This window comes from Eurypyga helias, unplaced genomic scaffold, assembly GCF_000690775.1.
Source record: "Eurypyga helias isolate BGI_N326 unplaced genomic scaffold, ASM69077v1 scaffold11494, whole genome shotgun sequence".
NCBI classification, from domain to species: Eukaryota; Metazoa; Chordata; class Aves; order Eurypygiformes; family Eurypygidae; genus Eurypyga; species Eurypyga helias.
The window spans coordinates 1,778-21,639 of NW_010245651.1; the positions used below are offsets into that span (position 1 = coordinate 1,778).

Sequence of the window (19,862 nt, forward strand, 5' to 3'; positions counted from 1 at the left end):
GGCTTCCCCTCCTGCCTGTTCTCTTCCTTGGAGAGCAAAACCCAAGCCCTTCTGCAGCCCATGGTGTTCTTTCTGCAGTCCTCTGCAGACAGCAGTTCCCTGTATCTCCTACGTGACGTAGTGGTCCTCTTTCCATTCCTCCTTTTCCTCAGCCTGAAAAGTTACGCCATCCCCACTCTGATTGGGAAACTGATAGATACTGTCTCACGGGTGGTGCGGCAGGCAAACGCTGCTAGGGTTTCGTTTGCCCACAGTAATGGGCTTGCTTACTGTAATTGAGAGGTTCTGCTGGAAACAGTTACAGATAATGTGTTCGCAGGGTGTAAGATTGAGGTTTGCTCCAGAGAAGCTGAATAACACTGTTTTACTGGATGAACAGCCTGATGGTAGACAGAACAGATTGAGGATGGGTAGGATAAATATATTTTGCAGAAGGCAATAGTTGCTTGCTTTTTTTTTTTGTTCTGCTTTGCAATAAAATTGTTACAGTCTTTGGTGTTAGCAAAAACTGTGTAATTTCCAAGGTAATAACAAGTAGTCATTAGAACTTTTAGACAGACCTTTACTGTTGGCTAAAAGTGCCCCTTTTTTCCTAAACAGAGAGATGAATCTATCCATTCTCAGATTAAAGTGGAAAAGAGTGTGGAGAGGACATTGATAAACTTTTGGTCTGGGTGGTGGTGTTAAGAGTGAAGTCCTGAGTTAAATCATGTGATCTTCAGTCTGACACTGGACAACTTTCATTACTGGTTCCTGCCATAGAAATTTTCAGTTTCTAGTAGCATTAGGCAGACCCTGTACAACTGCAGATGATTTCAGTCGGTACCTCTAGGAGAGTCTCAAGGCTGTGGTTGCAAGGAGGCAGGCACTGTTGAACCATACCTGGAGGCTTTCTCCCAGGGAAGGTCACAGTCTATGGTGGTCATGCTTGTGTGATCCTGTGTCTGTCTTAAGTGGTTTGAAGTTAATGTAATCTGTACTTGAAGAAAGCAAAGACACTCAGAACTAGTGCATCTACCATGAGTCTGCCTTGCTTGTTGATAGAAGAGTGGGCTAAAATATGGATGATTATCTCCAGTCATCCATAAACCTGAACATTAAAAAAAAAAAAGCTGTGGAAGGGTACATGTTTTTGTGCTTTAAAGCATATCCTAATATCTTTATAACCCAGGTTATAACAAAACTCATTTTGTAGGCAGAGTCTCTGTAGGTTTTCATGTATGCTTTTTCTGAAGTTACTGGTTCTGTTTTAAAAAAGCTGATGAGAGAGGGCAAGCTTGCCCTGATAGGGTAACTGCTGTGTCAAGACACGAATGAAGAATAGGAGAGAAGGTCTGTGCGTGGGTGGAACGGTTTGCCTTAAGAAGGCAATGTGTTATGACTCGTAACTTTTTTTCACTTGCAGCATTATGCAGTTACTTGGAGCATTTCCTTCTCCCAGTGGCCCTGCTTCTCCTTGTAGCTTGGTGAATGAAAACACATTAATTAAATATTCTCGTCTACCTACCATAAACAAGCATAGCTTCCGTTACTTTGTTTTGGATAATAGTGTCATCCTGGCGATGTTGGAGCAGCCTCTAGGGAATGAACAGAGTAAGTTCATGCTTCCCATTTCCTTCTTCCTCTGGGTAAAACTCTCTGTATGGAGCTGCAAAACAAAGGCGCTTCATCAAGTCTCTCACGTTTCAGGGGCTTACCTGTTCTGCAGAGGTGTGATTGAGCAGTGCTCAATTCAGGCCAGGACAATGGAACCAGACATTGTCCAAGTAGGTCTTGAAAACCTCTGAGGACAATTCTGTGTCCCTATTCCTTGTGGTGAAAAGTTTTCCATGATGTGAAGTCAGAATCTTCCTCTGTCTTGGTTTGACCATTATCTCTTGTCCTTCCATTGTTCTTATTGCTGGTGTTTGTGTGGGACCTTTACAGAAGGCCATGGAAGTATGGAAACTGTGTCTCCATATGTATGGTCATTTGTCTTACCTGAACAGGCAGTGGCTGGACAAACTTTTTCATTTCCTGGAGATAATTTGGAGAGAAACTCATCTGTGTGAATTTGGATGAAAGTTACTTTTCACGGTGAAACTGAGCTGCCAATTCCTGAACAGACCACAAAGTAGACTAGCCCTGCTGCAGAGAGGAGGATTGCTTGCTCCTCACCAGGAATTGGCTTCAGGGTCAGGGAGGAGTTAATCTTGAAAACAAAATCTCTGTCATCATGCATGCATTTCTTTCTGGTTAAATTATTGCACAGTGAACTGTTTTTGGTATATGATGATGTGTTATTCTCTTCACCCATGTGCTTTGCAGATGTCTCTTTCCCATCTGTCACGGTTTTGATCCGTGGGACATCTGGAAGATTTGCATGGGCCCAGCAACTCTGTCTTTTACCAAGAGGAGCTAAAGCAAATCAAAAGGTCTCTATCAAAGCCCATAAAGAAATCTTTAACTTAGAGATGTTCAGCAGAAATTCCACTAATGTGAGACAGCCCCACAGAGCTGGTGATTATACATTAAGGCTGAGCCACGGGGCCTTTAGCTGTAGGTAATGTGACACATCTCTGGTGACTCTTTATGACTTGTGATTAATATTAAATACAGGCTGTGAAAGTGCTGTTGCCTTCTAGACTTGTTTAAGGGGAGGGGGCAGTCTCCTTTTCTTTTTTTTTTTTTTCTTTCCTGAAAGCATCTTCTGAGGTGATGGGACAATAGACAGTGTGTAGCCATGAGTGAGGGTGCTGATTTTAGGATATCAAACAAAGCCCTTGCAGCAGAGGGAGCAAAGTCTGGAGGTGTAGAATGAGAGAACAGCTGTTCAGGCTGTAAAGCCTAATGTTGCAAAGATGGCTGTAAACCTGTTGTGGGGAAAAAAAAAAAATCTAGATCAACACTGAAGCAGCTCTGGAGAGGAACAGTGGAGGAGAAATACCCCAATCTCACGTTACAGTAAAACCTCTTGCTGCGGCTCCTAGTGGACCAAGTCCTTCTGTTATCAAAATTTCTGTCTGTGAACTTCTCCAAATCTTCCAACTCTTCATATGCCCCTCAGTAAGTAAAAAGAAATAACAATGGAGCTGAAATGAGGGCCTGTCAGTCTCAGCTGCCATGTTGACATTTGGATGAATTTGGTCTCTGCAGAGCAGCCTTGGGGAAGACCCTCTGGGTGATGCCTTGGGGGCTGTGCTGTCCCTGAAGCTGAGAAGTCCACAAATTTCCTGCTAAACAGTGTCATCCAAGTGTGCTACCTCCCACACCAAAGGAGAAGTTCTGTCCTGGCTGTTGACTTCCTTACCAGCTTTAAGGAAACTTTTCCAACCTAAAGGCATTCTCTGACTTCAATGTTAAAAGTTTTGCCCTTTTGAAGTGTAATTGGTAGTAAATAAATCTATGAAGCAGCACTTGATGTAATTAAAGGTCTTGCTTGCTCAGACCTCATGTACCTGCAGACCTGCACCTAGATCTGCTGCTGCTTTCATTGGTAGCTGCAAGTTTTGAATTGCACGGGAACAGTTTAGAAGGTAATGTAGCAACGATTTTGCCATTTGAACATTACACAAGCCCTTCTGATATTCGGGCAGCGCATCTCACTCCTGCCCTGCAGCATTGCTGCCGTTCTCTTCAGGACTTCTCAGCTTGACTTGTGGTCGTAGTCAGCAGGGGTAAAACGATTTCTTCTTACACAGTTGGTAGCTTTTGCTCATACAGTTACAATGGGCTGAAAATAAAGTGCTGCCATGTAAACTTGCCATTTTTATGGAACTTGCAACTGCTTAGAGGTTTATAGGTTCCAGGTGTGCAGCCACCAAAATGGGCAGAACTGTATCTTAATACTTGCAGCCATGTTTTTGATACAAATCTAGTAGCTTAAAGTACTTACTGAATGTTTTCTAATGATTCCTCTCATTAATGGATTAGTGTACTTCTGGTGGTGAGGGGGAAGGGAACATTTTCCATCTGTTATAATGAAGTATTGTCTAGTGGCATGGTGCCTTGACTATTAAAACCATCCCCCTTTTTTGTCAGACTTTTGTACCAGAACCTCGACCAGCTCCTAAAAATGATGTTGGATTGAAATACAGTGTGAAGCACCGCCCCTTTCCTGAAGAAGTGGATAAGATCCCATTTGTGAAAGCTGACTTGAGCATTCCTGATTTACATGAAATTGTGAATGAAGAGGTAAGTAACTCTTAATTGCTCAGTTTTGTTCTTGGCTTCCTTCTCTGTTCATGAATCATATGCTAATGTCCTATTGTAAGTAAGTTTTATTCTTTATCTTGACTAATTTCATATTAATAGAATAATAACTTCTACAAGCTTAATGAAATCTGTGCACTTCTCCAGGAAGATGGCAGTGCCTTGGGTGTGTTTTTTGGGAGGCATTGCTCAACATTTTTATAACTGATCGTAGTATCGTGTAGTAGAAGCAATGTCTTGCATTTTGTTGCTGCTTCTGGGGAAATGAAGAAACCTCGTGGGGGAGGAGGGGAATGTGTGTCTCAAATATTTTAAAGTTTTACAGTACCAAATGTGTTAATTTCTGTTCAGTTTAAAAAGGAGAAGCTGTAGCTGATCATGGATACATAAAATTACAACAGCTCTCCCATGCAAACAGGTTGTTTAGATGTTCACTTCAACATTGTTGGGTCTTGTTGACAGTGCTTTAGTAACCATCCTGGTGGTGGACTTGCAGCTGCTGCTGTGCCTGTGCCAGGTTTCCTAAATGATGGATTTTTTTTTTTCTTGGTTGATCTTAATGCTGATTCCACCAAGATCACTTCATGCAATGTTTTTCAGCTTGAAGAGCGACACGAGAAGCTGAGGAATGGCATGGCCCAGCAGATTATTTTTGAGACTTCCATAGATCAGAAGAGTGAAGAGGAGTGGCGGAAGAAGAGCTTTCCTGATCCGATCACGGAGTGTAAGCCCCCACCACCGGCACAGGAGTTCCAGACAGCACGCCTGTTCCTCTCTCACTTCGGGTTTCTCTCACTAGAGGCACTCAAGGTGACCTGATACTTCTTAGTCCTGTGCAAATGCCCTCAATACCCATATGGTCTGGCTTGGTAAAAGATGACAACTAAGTTTCGTTAGTGGAAGATCATCTCTGTAATTCCAACTGCTGTTCAGCTGTAGTCTAATCAAATGAAGTGATGGATTCCAGTCTTCCAGGGTTGAGAGAGGCCATGCCTCAACTGAACATGCTCTGAATAGGTTGGCTGCATCTTTAGTTTCGCAGTAGGTTCATAAGCTATCCCGTTCACGTGTTCTTACTTGAAATCATTCCCTCGGCTTGAATTAGGTTTTTGGGTGATGGTACTTTTAAGAGCTCCTGAAATGTCACTGCTTTAGAAGTTCTGCTCCAGACATGATTGTGCTAAAGTGGCTTAATCATATGTAAACACCTGGGAGTACATATAGGTTGTAGAGCTTTCTTTTTAAAGTTAAAAGAACAGCTTATAAACCGAGGTGATCCATATTCTTAATCTGAAGTTCTGACTATTACCTGTGGGTTCTCCTTTTTGTTGCATTTCCTTCTAGAAAACCATCAAAAGTAGACAATGGAGCTTTTGCAAAAATGATGTCTAAAAGTGCTTAGTACTTACTATTGGTATATAAGTTAATAAATAAAAAACTACACGTGTGACTGTGTATAGGTGAGATATTTGAAAGTGTCTGCTGCTTTTGTTGTGATAGCTAGCACTCTGAGCAAAATGCTGTGTCTGTTTTGCTGGCAAAATACTGTTTTCATTTAATGAGTAGAATGTAATAAATTGTCAAAACGTTATGCTTGCTGTTACTCATTAACAGTAACAGGATTATATTGCATCCAAAACGTGTGTATGATTTTGCTCTTAGGAGAAAAGGAAAGTTGTCTTAATTTTATAGGGTTATTACTGAAGCCATAAAGACCTTTTCAGTTAGGACAGATTGGGTTTTTTTAAGCTGTTGAACTCTATTTATTGGATAGGAACCTGCTAACAGTCGTCTACCTCCTCACCTGATTGCACTTGACTCTGCTCTTCCTGGGTTCTTTGATGACCTTGGCTACTTGGATTTACTACCCTGTCGACCTTTTGATACTGTTTTCATATTCTACATGAAGGCAGGCCAGAAAACAAGCCAGGAGGTGAGTGAAGGTGTAGAGTGCCAACTAGCCTATATTGTCTGGTTTCTAGTAATCTCAAGTGAATAAAGCATCACTGCTAGTGACTTGAGGGGAGTAGCAGGACTGGGGTTCTGGACCTTGCTGATTTACGGCGTGAGCTATAACAAGTCACTGTGTACTCATTTCATCTGTAGGTTGAAGTACATTATCCACATCTAGGAATGTTGTAACATCTTTTTATTTCTTAACATATATAAATATGTGTTAAATACTTATTAATAGTACTTTTGTTATTTGTTCTGTCCTTATTGTCCTTTATTTGTAGAGTTCAAAAATTCATATTCAGAAATGCATTTCAGATTTGTTGGCTCAGCTTGCAGGGAAGGTTGCAGTTTGTTCCAGCAGTATGCAATGTCCAGGTAGTTTGGTTAGATTCTAATGTTAAACACGTGCTAAAGGAATGGAAGACTTTCTGCAAGTAAGACAGTATTATTGCTTTGTAAGTCTTTACATTATACTGTTTACATTCAAATGCAATTAGGTCAATCAGGTTATTTTGTGCGAATCTGAATTGTGACTTCTTTAGACTGTGACCTAAAAACTCAGTAAGGCTGTTTATGGGCTCATTGGAAAAGGTTCATTCTGCAGTACTCTCTCCTCATTCCATTCATAATTCTCCTAGTGAAGAGTAGAAGCGTGGTTTCTCATTGTGGCATCTCCTCATGTGATTGTGTACAGTTGACAATGCTGTAGCACCTTCTTCTGTGTGGAATACTCTTATTTCTTGAAAGCAGGACTGTGCTATTTGAGTTTTCAAGTTGAAGTTCAGACTGGCTAGTACACAGTCTTTCTATCTCCAGAGTCAGCTACAAAACAAGATATAGATGGTTTTGCCTTCCAGCTGAAATGTGCACTTGCTGAGCTAGCAGAATGCTTTTTTCCCATCTGATGCTTATATCCTCTTATGGATTTGGACAGATGAGATTACTTAGTCCTGTAGAATGTGCTGGGCTTTAGAAACACAATTAGCATGGGCTTTGCTGTGTAGATTTAAGAAAATCTTGTGTTTGGGAGATTTTGGACATATCTAACACAGTATAAATATGCCACTCCTTTAAGATTGCTGGACATCTTGCTGTGATTCCTAAGCCTTCAGGCTGTGCAAAGTTGCAGTGGCAGTCAAGTTAATAACATGCTGGTCTCTAACAGTGAGGAGAGTGACAGTGGGGAGAGGAGGTGATCACAGCCAAGTTGTGACACGGTTTCTGCTTTGAGCAGGGCTGGCTGCCTGGTCTTACTTAGCCATCTCTCTGTGAGTTCATGCCATTTCAGCTCAGGACCTCATTCTGGTCTGAGAGGTGACCCTCTGTCCGATGACAAGGAATGGGGTCAGCTGTGTTTGGTGCTGCACAGCCCAGAATAGTGACATCTAGCCTGCTGGTTATTACGTTGGACCCAAGTATTTTTCTGTTGTGGCAGGCTTTTACAGTTGAGAAGGGTCTCATGGCATCTATTTATGCAGTCTAATGAAACGGGCTGCACACTTTTTACATCATTATACTTCACATCACTGATTGCCTTTTGAAAATGCCCCCTTGTACTTGCTTTATGGTAAATTCGTTTTTGAATGGACTCGGCTACAAAACGTTACAGCTGTACGAGACCTGAGCTTGCCTGTTTTCTAAGTTGCACTTCAGTTCATTCTGAAGCATAGCTGTGACTTCAGCGTGCTCACTAATGAGGATAATAGTAATATTTCAGTTTCGTAAAACCCGTTTCATAATTTAATGTGTGGTGAGGTCTGCCTTTTAAACCTCTGTCATGTACAGGTGAGTAGGATTCAGTCTCCTAAAATTTGACCTCAGTTTAGTAGTGAAAATTGTCCAGAAAATTCTCATGTTACATATAGGGCTAATGTAGATTCTGCGCTGAACAGTTCTGGGCTTTATCCCTGATGAGAGGATAAATCTCAAAACTGCCATTCTTAGCAGTTTGAACTATTTTACAGGCTTTGGCAGTGATGGCAGAAAGCCATGTGGATGAAATAGGACATTGCCAAGCAGGATGGGAGGATGCTGGGCAGCAAGGAGTGGTGTCCGTGTAGGAAGCCTGGGGTCCCATGCTTGCTGAATAGCTGCACTGGGGCAAAACCATGTTGGTGACACACAGTTTTAATTTAAAAAAAGTGGGGAGGAAGAAGAGCTGCTCCTGGGGTCTCCTGTACTTACCAGAGTGCTGCTGGCTGTTTCAGATCCTGAAGAACATGGAGTCTTCCAAAATTGTTCAGCCACACTTCCTGGAGTTCTTGCTGTCTCTTGGCTGGTCCGTTGATGTGGGGAAGCACCCTGGGTGGACTGGACATGTCTCAACAAGCTGGTCAATCAATAGCTGCAGTGATGAAGAGGGGCCTGAACAAGGTAGGACATAGTACCTGGTGTAATATTATACTAAAATGTTTAGGCTCCTTTAGGAGACAGTTAACTTAAAATGCATTGCTCCTGCGTACCTATCTGAGCATTTGCGTATTTTTTTCAGATAAATGTCAATGTTTACTGGAAAGGAATGTGTATATATTAGGTTAAGCTTCAAGTCAAAGCAAGCAAAACTGGTGTCTGTATGTTGTTGGCAGTAGCCTCAGCAAGAAGTATCTCTGCTACATTTTTAGCAGACTAGATGAGTCTTAATATATTATCCAAAACTAGTATTCAGGTGAAATAGGATACAGATTGTGCTGCGTATTGGCAAATAGAAATGCTTGAAATACTGTGAGATTTTTAGTGTTCTATGAGGAGATTAAAACGAGATGTTGACTCATAAGTGAGCCTTGTAATGGCGCTTGGTAGGAAGTAGTGAGAACAAGCTGCTGTTTGTAGGTCACAGTGGTTGGAGCCCACACACAGCTCTTCTGTCCTGCTTAATTTACTCTGCTTTCTTCCCCTAGAGCAACTGCTCCTTTGGGCTTGTCATATACCACCCTTTCCCCATTCTGTCAACCAAAATAAAGTAGTGAATTGCTATCCCAGGGTGGTGAACTGGAGGTTGGGCTAGCGTTTGCCTTGAACAACTTAATCAAATTACTTAGGATTCTCTTAGTGTCTGGGTCAGTTTCATGGTCACTACTCCAAGGGCCAGACCTCTTCCTTGTGAGCTTCAGAGCCTCGGCTTTCTGCTGAGGGCCGCACAAGGGCATTGAACAGGCTGGTCCATCTCGTTCAAGGTCCTGGAGCTGGCATTTGCACCAGGCGTGACACCGTTACTGCTGCAGTTGCCTGAGCAGTGCTCTTGCTCTGCTTCCCCTTCACGCTGCCCTGGAAACGCTCTTCACCTCTAACTGCACATACCTGAAGGCTTCCCTATGCATTTGTAGAACAAAACCACAAATGATAGCAGGCCTGAAGTGCTGGGGAGGGATTAAGAGAACAGAGGCATGGCTTTCTCTGAACCGGTCAGGAGAGGTTACAGAATGGCCAGATCTTGGCTTAATTTTCCTTTGAGGACAGGGTCAGCCTGGTCTTCGCTCCAAGGCAGAGCCCTCTCCCTTCCCTTTGTGGTTGGTGTTGTCAGTACAACTGTGCAGAAGGTGGTGTCCTCGATTAGTGAGGTAACCTGCTTTGATGTGGGCTTTTTAACCTGTTGGTTTTGGTTTTGGTTTTTTTCCAATCATTTGGATTAAATCACAGACCATCAATAGTTGAATTAATTGAACAAGTTGGGGGAAGAAGGAACAGAAAAAGCATTCAGGGATGGGAAGAGGGGCAACTTCTAATCTGGTTCTGCTGCTGAAAAAATCCATGAATGGAGTTGTACCTTTAGCAAGCAGTGGCTAAAAAACTGAAATAGTAGATTTAAAGTAGACTTGGACAAACTTGTGAAGACTGCTTGCCGTGTTTTCTCCTTCAATCTTTGCTGTGACAAAAGCAATTTATTTTGTAAAATGTATTTTCTCTTTGTGGATGGCTCTGATTAAAAACCTATTCAGGAGTCTGTCATCCTGGCCGGCATCAGGAACAGTGTGGGCAGCAGGACCAGGGCAGGGATTGTCCCCCTGAACTGGGCACTTGTGAGGACGCACCTTGAATCCTGGGGTCAGTTCTGGGCCCATCAGACAAGACAGATACTGAGGTGCTGGAGTGTGTCTGGAGAAGGGAATGGAGCTGGGGAAGGGTCTGGAGCACAAGTGCTGTGAGGAGGGGCTGAGGGAGCTGGGGGTGTTCAGCCTGGAGAAGAGGAGGCTCAGGGGAGGCCTTGTCGCCCTCTACAACCTCCTAAAAGGAGGGTGCAGGGAGGTGGGGGTTGGTCTCTTCTCCCAAGTGACAGGACAGGAGGAAATGGTCTAAAGTTGTGCCAGGGGAGGTTTAGATTGGATATTAGGGAAAATTTCTTCCCCAAAGGGTTGTCAAGCACTGGAACAGCTGCCCAGGGAGGTGGTGGAATCACCGTCCCTGGAGGAATGTAAAAAAAGTGTGATGTGGCACTGAGTGACATGGTTTGGTGGTGGACTTGGCAGTCCTGGGTTAACGGTTGGACTTCATGACCTTAAAGGTCTTTTCCAACCTAAATGATTCTGATTCTAGAATAGTTTCCAGTGAGATGCGATTTAAAATGAATTCACAGGCATATGCTTTGGTTTGGTTTCCCTGCACACCCACAGAACCAAAGAAGTTCTTAAACTGGGTTCAGGCTGTGGTGCTTCTCCCTTGAGAGCTATGGACTGGAGAGGCAGGAATGTTTCTCTGATGATGCAGAGTTTGGAGGGTCCTGCATGCCTCTGGCCACCTCCCTGTCAGTGTGCTGAATTTCACTGCTCCTTTAGCTGTCCCAGGAACCTTTCTGGATCCGAGAACTAATTTGACTTAAAGTTCTTGCTAGCCTTTCTGGAGGTGGAATAGGGAAGGGAAAGTGGGGCAGGGAGGGAGGTGTGTCATTTACTTACAGCATAGCTCCACCAAAGGATTGTTCTGTCTGTACTGTGAAGGCCTGACATACTGCCCAGCTGTGGTGAGGAGATAAATGGGGCTGAGAATGAGCTTGCATCAGGTTTAATTCAAGAGAGCCTTTTTCTAACTCTCCTTGGCAGAATAAAAGATCTTGAGGAGAGTCTGTAGAGAACTGGCTTGGATTCTAGAATAGAATAGCATCAGACTGAAGTTATGTTAGAATCCTATGGACATTTAATGACTAACCAAATGATGTCTGTTAGGTCAGAAATAGCTACAAGATGAATTCTTGTGGCAGACGTGCCCACTAGACTACTCAATCCAAATGAAATAAGCTGTGGCGTACAATGGAAATATGTTTAAATAAATCCTCTCACAACCCAAAATGTCATTTCCTTCAAGATAACAAAAAAAGTTTATCTGAGGATTGTTGTTAGCCATGAGATTTGACCGTGAAATATTTTAAAATAAGATTTGTGTGGTTTCTTCTCATTGATTACACCTTTACAGAATCACAGAATGGTTTGGGTTGGAAGGGACCTTAAAGTTCATCCAGTTCCACCCCCCCTGCCATGGGCAGGGACACCTTCCACTAGACCAGGTTGCTCCAAGCCTCATCCAGCCTGGCCTTGGACACTTCCAAGGATGGGGCATCCACAGCTTCTCTCTCTGGGCAACCTGTCCCAGTGCCTCAGCACCCTCTCCAGGAAGAATTTCTTCCTGTATCTAATCTAAACCTCCCTGCTTTCAATTTAAACCCGTTACCCCTTGTCCTGTCACTACAGACCCTTGTAAAAAGTCCCCCCCAGCTTCCTTGTTGGCTCCTTCAGGTACTGGAAGGATGCAATAAGGTCTCCCCGGAGCCTTCTCTTCTCCAGGCTGAACAAGCCCAATTCTCTCAGCCTTTCATCATAGCAGAGGGGCTCCAGCGCTCTGAGCATCTTCGTGGCCTCCTCTGGACTCGCTCCAACCGGTCTATATCCTTCTGATGTTGAGGGCTCCAACATATACAACCTTGTATATGAAGATCGTCTGCGTCTTTATACACAGCCTCAGGAGACTTCCTTTTGACTAAACTTTTCTCTTATGTCTGTTTCAGATGATCTGATTATTTCGGAAGACGTTGGGGCAAGTATCTTCAATGGGCAGAAGAAGGTGCTGTATTACGCGGATGCCCTGACAGAAATAGCTTTTGTTGTCCCATCACCAGTGGAGTCCCTAAGTAAGATCACTTTGGGTTTTGTAGATAGCATGTACAAGGCTACATTATTTTCTTGTTAGAGAGCTGTTTCAGAAGCAGAATCTAAATAAATCTAGCAGTGTATCTCACCAGCAAGATCCTTGTCAAAAAACTACTGATGTTTAAATTACAATAGCCTAATCCTTAGGCTTCTGCCTGAGGTGGTGTCTGTTCTGTGTCCCTTTTTTCTCAGCCTAAGCCTCCAGGTTTGCACAGCAGCGTTGCTGTTACCCTGGGTGCATTAGGTTGGACGTATGGTTCGCCATCAACTGGTGATGCTTTGTTCTCTCCTGTCTCAGTGACATGCTCCTGCAGCAGATGGAGGAGCGTGTGCACAGCTGCTGTGTAGGTGAGCAACAGCTTCCATGACATGTTCTGCACACTAAAACCATTGTGCAAAAGTTTCCTGGAATAAAAGGGCTGTGACAAAATGATAGCCATAGGAAGGCGGGGACTGTGTTCCATGGGAAATGGACAGGACACTTCTAAATCCACAGGGAATGCTTTAATTGCAGTCTGTTTCTGGAATAACTGGCAACTCTCTACTGCTGAATCCTCTTCCTGCTTTTGACTGCTATGTTGACTGTAAATCTGTGTATGTTTAGTTTGAAAAACCTTACAACCTTTTCTAGTTTCAAAACCTTACATATGGTGACAGCATAAGTTTTTTGGCAGAAGACAAAACAAAACCCACCTTTCTTCTGGCTTACAGTTGATTCGCTGGAAAGCAATGTTTCTGACCAAGAAGGCGACTCCAACATGGATCTGCTGCCAGGAATATTGAAGCAGCCGTCTCTGACACTTGAACTCTTCCCCAATCATACAGACAATCTTAATCCCTCCCAGAGGGTAAGGCAAAATGTGCATTGAAAAATGGCTTTTTTTTTTTTTTTTTTCCCCTCCTTCCCTTCCCTCCCCCCAAGCACACTGAATGCTTACTGCATTTTTTGATACTATATGACTTAGTTTCCCAGCGTTTGGAGCTACTCATTCATAGCCATTAATTGTTAACATCTGCTTTGGTCCTGCCAGAATTTGCACCTGCAGTAGGAGATTGCAAGATTACTTTAAATACGCAATTTAAACATGCCAAGTAGTAATACTCTGCATACTGAAATCTTGAAATTCACGTGGGAAAAAGTATATGCAGTATTTGCAGAGTAATTCAGACTCCAATCCATGGTTGGAAATTTAGGATGGATAAACATGAACACTTTTCATACCTACCCAGTTTAACGTTGTATGTGTCAGTTTTGTCTGAAATATTAGATGTGAAGTTGCTTTTGTATGGTAACAGCAGAAAACCGTGAACTGCTGTAATAGTTGGCAAAGGTTTTACAACTGCTTATCTCTTGTATAGAACTCACTTCCACGTGTATATTTATGTCGTTGTATTTTGCTAGCCGGAGTTAAACCACGACAATTTAGTTATGGATTTAAGATCTTCAAGAACATTAAGAAAAACTTGAACGAGTTTTAAAATATTGAATATATTAATTTATGTTGAATATAGGTATTGTGAAGATCCACATTACTGTTTCTCAGTGGTTAGTTCCCCCCAGCTGCCCCATCTCAGTAGCTGGCAGAGGTTGGACCTATCTGAGACCTGAGAGGCGAAGGAGTAACTGTGAAAATGCTTGTTGGATGCATTACTGGGTTCATGATGTTTGCAAATGCTTCTCTTCCCTTGTGTTCCAAACAGCTCAGTCCTACTTCCAGATCCAAGAGGGTGCTTCAGGGCCGGACCATTCCACCAATGGGACCTGAAACCAAAGTGTATGTGGTCTGGGTGGAACGTTATGACGATATAGGTGTGTAGAAGTTTTTATTGTTTACTAAAGTAACAAGAGGATAGGAACCAGAGGAAAAACCCTGTTCTGTTCCTCTCTAAAATGCTAAATTCTTATTAATGTCTGTCAGAGACACTTAAAATTCTAAACTAGTTCCTTGATATGGGTGGTACATGAATCAGTTGCATGTAGGTCTGGAGATTTATCTTAGCTTGGGCAGTATATGTGAAATGCCATCATGCACCACCTTCTTAAGCTTGCACACGAAGCAAGTGTGCACCCCTGGTCTTGGGTTCCCATCAGCTGCTGTCTCCACAGAGTGCATCTGTTGTTCTTCCTTTAAAAGACAACACCTGTTGCTTCTGTGCTGAAGGAATACTCGTCCTTCTTGGTTTGATGGTACCTTTGAAACTTCCTGTTGCGCTGTCTTGTGTGAGGGCTCGTTTATTCTGTGCTGGGGTTGCCCATTTCTTGCTATGCAGCCCAGCTTCCTTTTTGTGCCTTTGTTCAGGACGGGTCCTGCTCCTTGTGCAGCTTCGATTGTTAGTTTGGCGTTTCCTCTCCCTTTGGGCACTGGCTGACCTGGGAGAGATCCATCTTTGCCCATCCTGTTACAGCCATGGTGTGGGCGATGGTGGGCAGCTGGCTGCTAGGCCTGAGGAGCCCTTTGTCCCCAAGGGCTTCTTGTGTGCTCGTCCTATGCCATGACCTGGCTTTAGTGCTATGCAAGAGCCACCCTGCAGGCCAGCAGTCCGTAATCTGGGCCGGTAAACAATACTTGATTCTGTCTTTTCCAATCCTAGTTCCCAGTCTAGCGGTAAGGGTGGACCTTAATTAAGCCATTAGCTCCTCCCAGAGAAAAGTAACTGAGAGAATGGGAGTGATAAGAAGCAGCTTTCTGTGAAATGTAGGTGCAGATTCTCAAGAAGACCACCTTGGCCTCAGCACATCCCTCAGAGCTTTAGTGGAACCAGGAGGCAGCATAATTTCTCTTTCCATTCATTTTACTGGGGTCAGGTTGTGCAGCATCACTTCCTTATCCAGACATTTGCCCAGAGCGTGTTCCCTCAGCTCCAGAAGTCCCTCAGCCGCTTCAGTTCCCGAACTGGTGTCCCTGACCCATTTCTTTCATGGGTGGCAGCTAAAGCCAGCTCGCTGCAGAGGCAGCCACTGTGCTGCACACGCGTGTTTCTGCTTGGCTGCTTCTTTCAGCTGCCCTAGGAATCTCTCGAAGCTCTGGGCCTGAAGCTGAAGAAATGAGTTTGTGAGCCTCAGTAAGCGTGGCAGTTGGATGGGTCAGGGGAGGCTCTTTAAAGGGGCTCCTAGTGCAGCAGCTTTGCCTTACGCTCCTTATGTCCTTAGCTTTGCCTTATGTTTCTGGTACGTCTTTGCATCTGGGCAGTGGAAAAGCTGCCACTTTGTAGTCTGGGCTATCACCCCTGTGCCAACTGCCTGCCCTCCCTCTTGCTCCATCCTTCCATGGCCCTCCGTGCTCTCCCTCTGCTATCTCCAGCTTTTGTGTACTCTTAGCATCCACCCCTGTGCCAACTGCCTGCCCTCCCTCTTGCTCCATCCTTCCATGGCCCTCTGTGCTCTCCCTCTATCTCCAGCTTTTGTGTACTCTTAGCATCCCAGCTGGGATGGCAAAAAGTGTCTTCGGGCCTTATACCTTTTCTGATGGAGGAGGTGTTGACACTGTCCTGCTGTCTGAACTGCACTTTAGTGAGTGACTGAACATCTTTCTGAGTTCCTGCCCCTAAACAAGTTAATGGGAAGTGCCACATCCCCTTCCAGGGATTGGAGATTTTCCTCCTCCTGCACCTTCATTATCCGGTCACTTGTTACCAGGTGCAGGGCAGCAGAGTTGTAGGTTGTGGTGAGGACCTATGGAATCTGGATTTGAGGAAAGATACCATGTTTGTTGGAGCAGGGCTCAAGAGAACTGCAGATGTGAGCCGTGGTATTGTTAGAAATTGCCAGCACAGTTCTTTGAGGCTGTGGATAGGCGAAGATGCTCGTGAATAATTTGAAAGCTCTTTCCGTGCCTGGAGCACTTCACCTCCATCTGCTTTCACTGTTCCTCTAGAGGTTTTGACCTTTGGGATTGAGAGAACTGAGGGACTGGGACATGTGTTACCTAAGCTGTTGGCTGAGGTGTGTCTACACTACATGAATGCTTAAGCTTAAAAACAAAGCCTTTGCATCACTAGCAGTGCAAGAACATCCATGGTATAAATGTTTGAGGGCAGCATGGTTTTGACTGATAAGTAACTTTTCTGTCTACAAAAACAAACCAGAAACTTAGCAAAAGCTGAGGCAGATAAACTTTATTCAGTGCATCCTCTTCTTACAGAAAACTTTCCCCTCCCTGATCTGTTGTCTGAGACTAGCACTGGTGTGGAGACTACAGCCAATAGTAGCACTTCCCTAAGGTAAGGCTGCTCTTCATCATTTTTCTTGACTGTTGCAGACAACAGCTTGGGCTGCACTTTAGAAATCATGACATGGCTCAGCTGTCAAGGTGACGCTGAAAACTCTACGCAGTCATGTTAAAGACAGATGAGTTTCCTCAGTGGATTTGGGTTTTTTTTGTGGGAAAAGTTAAAGATTTCTCATGTCACTGCAGTTTAAACATAAATTAAGGAACAGAAAATGTGTATTTTTTTTTACTCTTGTGTCCGTGCTTAGCCTCCCTCTGGATCTGTTCCCTTGGGAGTCGCTAATGCTGCAGACATGTTGTGAGCTTAAAGCCGTGTCTGCAGGGCTCAAATTCTGTGGTGACAGAAGGTCACAGAAACAGTACAGTTGAGATAACCCTTCTAAAGGCCAGAGGGTGCACCAGTCCTGCTGGTTTACCCACAAGACATCTTTTAACATTCTTTTAACACTTAAAGTGGTCTTTTTTAATCTAAAGATGAATTGAAACAGTGCTATAAAACTGATCTAACAGTTGTGGTTTTTTCACTGAAGATCTACCATTCCTGAGAAGGAAGTCCCTGTGATCTTCATCCATCCTTTAAACACTGGCTTATTCAGGATAAAACTACAAGGAGCAACTGGGAAGTTCAATATGGTTATCCCGCTGGTGGATGGGATGATAGTCAGTAGGAGAGCTCTTGGTAAGCAAAAGTTTTAGGAACACTCATGGCTTTGGGTTTTTTGTTGTCTTTTTTATTTTTTCTTAAATAATAAAGTACCTTCGAAAGGCGTGGGCTGGTGCATTCCACTGGAAAGCCTGGCAGCACAAAATAAACCCTAGCTTTCCGCAGCAACAGCCGGTAGCAGGAACAGCAGAGGGAGCAGGCGGCCAGCACCGAGCCGACAGCACGGCTGGGAGCCCACTGCCGCTGCCGTAGGAGACGTGAAAGGTCGGGGCTTGTAGTGGTGCAGGGAGAAGGTGACTGCTTGCTGTTGAGCTAAGAGGGATCAGAAACACAACCCTCGTTTAGCAGTGAGAGCAAGGTGCTGATGCTGGGTGACAGCCAGAAGGTACTGTGGCGGGTTTGGGCTGTGCTGGCATGCTGCGTGTGTTCCTTCTGCTTTAGAAGCCGGGTGGCAGTTAAAAGCCACAGCAACTGGGGATTTTTTAATGGGTTCAATAAAAATACTTCACCTACTATGCAGACATGTGTTAGCAGAAACTGTTAACAGTGTGTGCTCTCAGCCTTTTCCTGTGTGCCTGGATGGATTAATGGATCTGTCTACTATAGCTATACTATAGCTTCAGTAACTTCTTACCCCAGTGAGAGTAATTCACAAGACAGAACACAATGAGTAAGTGAACAACAGGGTACTTGTACATAACCATAAAACTGATGTTGTAGGCTTTGCCTGGGGGTGGCTTTCAGGTTCTGGGTTTTGCGTGCGTAATTCAGTGGTGGGAGCACTGAAGCCAGACTGGGCCTTTAAATAACACTTGTGAAGTCAGCTGATGGCACTGACTTCCACTGAAAAAGAATCAGATGTGTTTTCCTAGAGTTGGGGTGGTTTTTCAGCTGCATCAGGACTGTTAATATAATGAAATTAGTCTTGTCTCCGAGTTCAGCAGATGTGACCTGTGTGCAGTCAGGAATCAAGTCCTCTACGGAAGACACTGTTTCTGCCTGTAAGTGCTTGTGAAACAGCAGAGAAGTCAGCACACACCTACTTCGTTAAAGGCATTAAAGTTCCTTAGCTCTGGCAAAGCAGAGATGACATCATCCTCCTCCAGCCCATTTAGGGCACCACTGGCTTAGTCCCTTTCTTACTCATTTTTCACAGTAAAACGTCCTCACAGGCCTGGGGACCGTGGTTATCTGTACCAGCTACTCACTGGGAAAAGTTCTTGACATGGCGTTGCTGAGCATCTCCCCTGGGGTTCTAGATGGAACAGAACCCAACATTCTTTAGCTGTGAAGCCAGCCAGACTTGAATTGGTTTAAACTTGATTCAAATGTTGTTTCTTTTTCAGGTTTCTTAGTGAGGCAGACGGTAATAAATATTTGTCGGAGAAAGAGGCTGGAAAGTGATTCATACAACCCCCCCCATGTCCGCCGAAAACAGAAAATAGCAGACATTGTCAATAAATACCGGAACAGGCAGCTGGAGCCAGAATTTTATACCTCACTTTTCCAGGAGGTTGGGCTCAAGAACTGCAACCCTTAGGTCATTATCTTTCCAGGACAATTAGATCAGAGCTTGGTGGCTACAGTAATGAATACCATTAAATAACAACTACAAATTTCTTCAGCCCTCCGGAATTCAGGAAATGATATTCTAGCACAAGTCAGCAGATACCATGTGGGAGGAATGAGAAATTAATCCAAAACCTTGCAGTTGGGACAGTGACTTAAGTCACCTACCCTCAAAAGATGGATTACTTCCAGTCTTCCTGCATGCTAGCAACAGATCTCCCTTCAGACATCTAGCTACACGTGTTAAAGGAGAAGGGAGCAGGATCTCTCCTTTGAGGAGAGAATCTGTTTCAGAGCACTAACTATCCCTGCAAGAACTTAAGAGACATTTTCAACCCCCCTTCCGAGCTCGAGAGGATCCTTTGCTGCACGTAACCAATCTGTGTACCAAAAGCCAGAGGAGGAAAACGGCGTGAAGTTCATAGCCAAGAGGCTGTACTTGAGTGCCCTCCGTGGTTGGGAGTGACTCCTCTACGTGCGAGATGTGTCGTGCTGACAGCAAACAACACCTGAAGTTACCTGACTCTACGCCATAAGCTGTTAGTAGATTAGAGCTCTTGGTTATATAAAAACAGAGGTATGACTTTCGGGTCTGTTGCAAAATGGCACATTTAATTTTAGTAGCTTGATTTTTCTTTTTAATTTTTTTATGCAACTACTTAATTTATTTTGAAGTGTCTGTGTCACCTACTCACTGTTTCCATAAAAAGCATAAACATCACTTGCTTCCCTTCCATTGGATTGAAATCTGAGATTCTGGGGCTGCCTCCTGCCTGATATTTATAGCATAAGCAGTTTTCGCAGCTTCTACAACACTTTTCAGGAGCTCCTGTTAAACAGACTAAAACAACTCAAAGAAAACTCAAGAATTCTTCTTCTTCCCCATTTCCCTGCCGTTCCATGAAATGGAGTTACAACTTGAAGTTGTTTTCAGGCTACTGTGCTTTCTCAGGCTCAGCAGCGGTGGCTCCCTTCTGCCGGCGTCGGAAGTTTTGCTCCAGACTGTGGATCTCCCGTGTTCAGGACTGGAGGATGCGCTGGGAGAAGCTGTTTGCAGCTGCGGCCGTGCCGCTGGGCGTGTGGGAGCTGCAGCGGGCGCCGGCAGCCTCGGGAGCAGCA

General features: G+C 44.1%; 1 protein-coding gene across 1 annotated transcript in view; it reads left to right on the plus strand.

The window, feature by feature from the left end:
* Positions 1-18,968, plus strand: part of LOC104508497 (ral GTPase-activating protein subunit beta-like) — a gene marked incomplete at its 5' end in the record, with an annotated part of 19,382 nt that extends 414 nt beyond the window's left edge. The window contains 12 exons of the mRNA XM_010150146.1: positions 1,406-1,593; positions 2,308-2,414; positions 4,021-4,173; positions 4,792-5,001; positions 5,966-6,124; positions 8,355-8,520; positions 12,140-12,262; positions 12,993-13,129; positions 13,983-14,091; positions 16,424-16,502; positions 17,041-17,189; positions 18,521-18,968. Of these exons, the coding sequence (XP_010148448.1) occupies positions 1,406-1,593; positions 2,308-2,414; positions 4,021-4,173; positions 4,792-5,001; positions 5,966-6,124; positions 8,355-8,520; positions 12,140-12,262; positions 12,993-13,129; positions 13,983-14,091; positions 16,424-16,502; positions 17,041-17,189; positions 18,521-18,714 (1,774 nt within the window). The remainder of the gene's footprint in view (positions 1-1,405; positions 1,594-2,307; positions 2,415-4,020; positions 4,174-4,791; positions 5,002-5,965; positions 6,125-8,354; positions 8,521-12,139; positions 12,263-12,992; positions 13,130-13,982; positions 14,092-16,423; positions 16,503-17,040; positions 17,190-18,520) is intronic.
* Positions 18,969-19,862: the final 894 nt, after the last annotated feature.